The 6,375-nt window shown below is 40.2% G+C and overlaps 1 protein-coding gene across 1 annotated transcript in view; it reads right to left on the minus strand.

Annotated features, from left to right (window-relative positions):
- Window positions 1-6,375, minus strand: part of LOC122540105 (mucin-17-like) — a 30,556-nt gene that overhangs the window by 16,368 nt on the left and 7,813 nt on the right. Inside the window, exons 2-5 of the mRNA XM_043675416.1 lie at window positions 5,874-5,911; window positions 1,641-5,746; window positions 993-1,114; window positions 183-247 (exon numbers count right to left, since the gene is read on the minus strand). Coding sequence (XP_043531351.1) covers window positions 183-247; window positions 993-1,114; window positions 1,641-5,746; window positions 5,874-5,911 — 4,331 coding nt within the window. The remainder of the gene's footprint in view (window positions 1-182; window positions 248-992; window positions 1,115-1,640; window positions 5,747-5,873; window positions 5,912-6,375) is intronic.

A 6,375-nucleotide genomic window follows, 5' to 3' on the forward strand; every position in this document is an offset into this window, starting at 1 on the left:
ATCATGTCTTTGAGTTTGTGAAACAAAGTGTGAAACTAGCTTGTGAAATTTATTAAAGTTGGTAGATTTATTAGTTTATTCTTTGATGTTTTGTTAACCCTCAGGGTCCACCTAATTTAGGAACTCATTGGTTAAAAAGCTGGACAGAGTTTGCATTTCACAAGTGTTTTCCCAAAACATACCGGAATTCATTTATGATCACTTTGTCGAAATGTTTTGGTGAAGCTTTTCTGAACAGCGGAGACAGCTAAGGAAAAACAATAGCATTCATTAAACTAAAGGTATGAATATTTCACAATATTACCGACGCTAAGAAATGTAATTAATTGTGACTGAATTTTGAAACAAAGATATGTAAGATAGTGATATCCCAGGAGTGAGTTAAATAATGGAATCCAATCAAGCTGTTTGCCTGGTTTAAATATATAGAATTACAGACGCCTGGAAGCATGATTCAAAATAATTTCTTTCTCGAGGCCTCCTTTTGAAATTTTCTTGAGGGCTACCATTTGGTTTTGGGGGGGTTGCATTTTGGTTTTCAGGGGCTTTGTTTTCATTCTAATAAAATGCTTTATGAGGTGATGCAGTCATGTAGGAATAAAAGCTTCTGTATTTGTGTTGACATGTGGGATACTTGGACTTGCACAGGAGCAGAATCAGAAGAATTCAACAATATGCTTAATAATCATCACCACTCCGCAAAACCTAAGATCACAACTCATAAGGAAAGGATTGCATTTAAAATGCCACATTATTTAAACTGCATGAGATAAGTGTCATAAGTTAGCAACAATTTTGCTTTCTTAAGAACTATCTGACACAAACATATAGACGAAAAGCAATCACTATGAATAGACTTTCTAGATGTTGGCATATTGTCTACTTCAACTCCATTTTCCCATGTTATCCCCAAGCCCCTTGATGTCATTGATTGCTCTTGATAAATATACATGAAGTATTGGTGAATCCATGTGCAGCACATTTCTACTCACTAATGTTACTAGGTTATCAGTGAGATGCCTATATTCCACAGATGAGGTGTTCTCCAGTTTTACATCCCAGGTTCTGTTTATCCAAAGGATCAAATTGATTTCCCGCTGTGGTGAATCTGGACCTGGAGCCGGAGAAGGAAAAAGAAGGCACAGAGTGCATTGCATTAATGTTACATACTACGCACAAATTGGAGCTTCATTAGTGAACAGTTCAGCTCTTTCAGTTTCTTTCTCAACTTCCTCTCATTTGCCACAGCCTTTAGTTTGTGCTGGACTACTCCTTCAACAATGCTTACCTATTCTTCATTCGTGAGCACAAATAATGATATTTGACAATGAGCAATTTCACAAAGCTTTTCTATTCCTGACATTGACACTTGGCAATGTAAGCAGAGATCGTCAGACAGCAATTAAAAGCAAGACAGATCATTGACCTTACCCCTGCTCACTGTCGAAATATTGGGATCAGTTGCACTGCCTTAGAGTCATTCTATCTGAGATCAGAAGAGCATTAAGCTACTCGTCTATCGGATTGATTGCAAGCTGTATGTTATGTTTTTATTAACACTAACAAGCTGGCTGAATATAAAAAGCAAGAACAAAGCAGTGATATCCCACAAACAATTTGCCACAGTAAACATCACATACTTAGTACAACATTGGAGATGTTGTTTCCATTTTGACATAGATTTCCATAAATAGATGGTGGACAATGACACAGACAATAGTCTTCTGTTGTGGCACTTGAGTTACAGGTTCCTCCATTTAGGCATGTGCATTTTCTGCAGTAGTCCATGGTTGTAGCCATGGTAGAGTTTGTGGGATTTGGATGAGAAGTAATTGGCAATGTAGAATTAGCAGAACTGACAGGAATAATTTGAGTTGTGGTATCTTCAACAGATGGATACAAAGTTGTTTGTCTTTTCTTCTTGAGAGTGGAAGCTGAAATAAGCAGTTTTGAAGCAGTTTTATCAGACTGAGTATGAGTAAAATTCAGAAAGGTGGTTTCCCCATTAGGTGTCGGTCCAGTGGAATTTTGAGGAACAGAAACATCTTGTTTGGTTGTTTTATATGATGTTGACTGCATTAAAGAAGAGCCTTCCGTTGGGGGACTGGTCAAATGTGATTGGTTTGGACTGGTTCTCTCAATTGGCAAAACTGAAATTGGCACAGAAGATGTTTTCTCGCTGCCTGAAGAAGAAACAAAGGGGACTGTCGATTCTTCAGAATGAGAAGTAACTGATTTGGAATTGACATGAGATGAAGTGTTTATTTCTACAGTGGATGGTTGGAGAGATGAGAACATGGATTTTGATACTGTACTCAATATTCCTGGAGTAGAATGAAAAGCAGAGGAAGAAACAATTGGCAACTGTTTTGATGTAGAACCAGAAGACAATGATCTTGACGAAGCAGGTGATGAATATTTTGTTAAAATAGTAAAGGACAGTTGCGTAGATTTTACATGGCCACCTGATGAAGTCAATGCTGATTGTATGGGTGTTGCTGTTGGATGTGATGAACTTGCATGTATTGAGTGGATTTCAGATGGGGATATTGACAATGATGACATTTGTGCAGATGTCAGATGGGTCTCTGATGAAGACATTTTTACTGCTGATGTTTCAGCTGCCGCAGGATACGTTTCTGATGATGTCCCAGTTATTGATGATCGTTGGGTATGTACTGCATGGGATTGTAAAGAAGACTGAGTTATTGGTGATACTTGGGAAGTTGATGGCCTGGGTTCAGGTGTAGATGGAGTCACAGAGACTGGGTGCACAGATGGATAGGTTTCTGCAGGGGTTGATGTTATTGATAACAATTCTTTATCAGTTGACTGTGTCCCTAATGAAGTCTGTGTTACTGCTGACACCTGCGTTGTTGTGGGATACAATTCCGATGAAGACTTAGTTGCTGGTGATACTTGTGTCATTATTAGATTGCTTTCTGATGATGGCACAGTTTGGAATGACACATTATTCGTTGTTGGGTGTGTTACTGATGGTGTCTCCTTTACTGGGGACACTAGTGCTTCTCTTGAAGTGGTTTCTGGTGAGGACACAGTGCTGGATGATAGTTGAAAGATTGTTGGCTGAGATTGTGATGATGATTGTGTCATCAGTGTTACTGGGGTGCTTGCTGGATGAGATTCAGATGAAGATTGTCCTGAAGAGGTTTTCTGTGATGATCCCTGACTGGTCTCTAACGAGGTCTCAGTGATTGATGAGGATTCTGTTACCTTTGGATGGGATTCTGAAGAAGACCCAGTTATGGATGACACCTGTGCTGTTGTTGAATTGTTTTTGAATATTGAAGAATTTATTGATGTACTCTGTGGGGACGGAGAGGTTTCTGATGAGGCCGGTGTGGTTGATAATTTCACTGTGGTTGGATGAGTTGCTGATGAATTCACTGTTACTGCTGACGCTTGTGTTGATGCAGGGGACAATTCAGATGCAGGCTCTGTTGATGATGATAATTGTGTCACTGTTGAGTGGCTGCCCGGTGAAGACCCAGTTACCAATGAGACTGTTGAGGCTACTTGTGATGATCCCTGACTGGTTTCTGATGGAGACTCAGTTATTGATGAGAGTTGTGTCACTGTTGGATGTGATTCCAAAGAAGGCTCAGTTATGGATGTGACTTGTGCTGATGTGGGATTGTTTTCTGATATTGATGAATTCATTGATACACTCTGTGCTGACAAATGGTTTTCTGATGAGGCTGATGTAACTGAGGAGGATTTCATTGTGGTTAGAGTGTTTGCTGATGAATTCAGTGTTACAAATGACCCATGTATTGGTGCAGGGGACAATTCTGATGAAGTTTCCATTGTTGAAGATATTCGTGTTGTACTTGTCTTGGTGCCTGATGAAGACCCAGTTATCAATGAGAAGGTGTTACTTTGTTCAGTCAGTGCAGAATGTTTTGTGATCGATGATACTTGTAAAGTTGTTTGACTTGTTTCTGTTGTAGAGCCAGTTATTGATGGTACCTGTGCGGTGGTTGAACTGGACGCAGTTTCGAATGATCCTTGAGGTGTTGAGTGGATCGGTGATGAAGACATTGCCAGTGATGATATTTGTTCAGTTGTTGGATGTGTCTCTGATGAAGATATTATTACTGCTGATGTCTGTGTTGTTGGTGGATACAATTCTGGTGATGTCTCACTTATTGATGATTGGTGGGTATGTACAGCCTGGGATTGTGATGAAGACTCAGGTCTTGATGAGAGTTGCAATGTTGTTCGATTGGATCCTCCTGTAGCAAGTGTCACTGATGATGTGTGTGCAGATAGATGGGTTTCAGTTGAGGATGACGCGAGCAAAGAAAATTTGTTTTCTGTTGAGTGGGTCAGTGATGAAGTCTGTGTCGCTGTTGACAGCTGTGATGTTGTAGATTGCATTTGTGGTGACGTTTTAGTTATTGATGACACTTGTGTCATTGTTGGATTGCTTTCTGATGATTTCAAAGTTTTGATAGACATGTTCCTTGTTGTTGGATGTGTTTGTGATGATGTCTCAGTTACTGGAGACTCTGGTGCTTCTCCTGAAGTACTTCCTGCTGAGCGGTCAGTACTGGATACTGATTGTATCCTTGTTGGCTGTGTTTCTGATGAAGAATGAGTTGTGTGTGTCAATGGAGTTGTTGCTGAATGAGATGCAGATGACAATTGTCCTAAAATGGATAATTGGGATGATCCCTGACTGGTTTCCGGTAGAGACACAGTTGTTGATGAGACTTGTGTCACTATTGGATGTAATTCTGAAGAAGACCCAGTTATGGATGCCACTTGTGCTGTTGTTGCATTGGTATCTGATGTTGTAGAATTTATTGATGCACTCTGTGCTGAGGAATATGTTTCTGATGAGGCTGGTGTCAATGACGAAGATTTCACTGTGGTTGGATGGGATTCTGATGACGTTGTTGTCCAGCTGCCTGATGGAGACCCAGTAACGAACGAGACATTGTTACTTTCTTCAGTCAGTGCTGAATGTTTTGTGATTGATGATACTTGTGAAGTTGGTTGACTTGTTTCTTTTGAAGAGCCAGTTATTGATGGTACCTGTGCCGTGGTTGAACTTGATGCAGATTCTAATGACCCTTGTGGTATTGAGTCTTTCAGTGATGAGGATGTTGCCAGTGATGATATTTGTGCAGTTGCTGGATGTGTCTCTGATGAAGACATTGTTACTGCTGATGTCTGTTTTGTTGTTGGATACATTTCTGATGATGTCGCAGTTATTGATGATCTTTTGGCATGGGTACCCTGGTGTTCTGATGAAGACTCAGTCATTGATGTGAATTGTGATCTTGATGACCCTGATTCTCGTGTAGAAGGAGTCTGTGATGATGGCTGTGCAGATGAATAGTTTTCAGCTGAGGACGATGTTAATAATGGCAATTGTCCTTGTGTTGTCTGGATCTCTGACAAAGTCTGGGTTACTGCTGACACCTGTGATGTTGTGGGATACAATTCAGATGAACTCTTAGTTATTGATGATACTTGTATTATTGTTGGATTGCTTTCTGATGATGACACAGTCTTCAATGTCAAATTCGTTGTTGGATATGTGCCTGATGATGTCGCAGTTACTGAAGATACTCGTGCTTTACTGAGGAGGATTTCATTGTGGTTAGAGTGTTTGCTGATGAATTCAGTGTTACAAATGACCCATGTATTGGTGCAGGGGACAATTCTGATGAAGTTTCCATTGTTGAAGATATTCGTGTTGTACTTGTCTTGGTGCCTGATGAAGACCCAGTTATCAATGAGAATGTGTTACTTTGTTCAGTCAGTGCTGAATGTTTTGTGATCGATGATACTTGTAAAGTTATTTGACTTGTTTCTGTTGAAGAGCCAGTTATTGATGGTACCTGTGCGGTGGTTGAACTGGACTCAGGTTCAAATGATCCTTGAGGCATTGAGTGGATCAGTGATGAAGGCATTGCCAGTGATGATATTTGTTCAGTTGTTGGATGTGTCTCTGATGATGACATTTTCACTGCTGATGTCTGTGTTATTGTTGGATACATTTCTGGTGAAGTCTCAGTTATTGATGATTGTTGGGTATATACTGTCTGGGATTGTGATGAAGGCTCAGGTCTTGATGAGAGTTGTGGTGTTGTTAGATTGGATTCTCCTGGAGCAAGTGTCACTGATGATGGGTGTGCAGCTGGATGGGTTTCAGTTGAGGATGACGCGAGCAAAGAAAATTTGTTTTCTGTTGAGTGGGTCAGTAATGAAGTCTGTGTCGCTGTTGACAGCTGTGATGTTGTAGATTGCATTTCTGATGAAGTCTTAGCTATTGATGACACTTGTGTCATTGTTGGATTGCTTTCTGAAGATTTCAAAGTTTTGATAGACATGTTCCTTGTT

Source organism: Chiloscyllium plagiosum, chromosome 34 (assembly GCF_004010195.1).
Source record: "Chiloscyllium plagiosum isolate BGI_BamShark_2017 chromosome 34, ASM401019v2, whole genome shotgun sequence".
NCBI classification, from domain to species: domain Eukaryota; kingdom Metazoa; phylum Chordata; class Chondrichthyes; order Orectolobiformes; family Hemiscylliidae; genus Chiloscyllium; species Chiloscyllium plagiosum.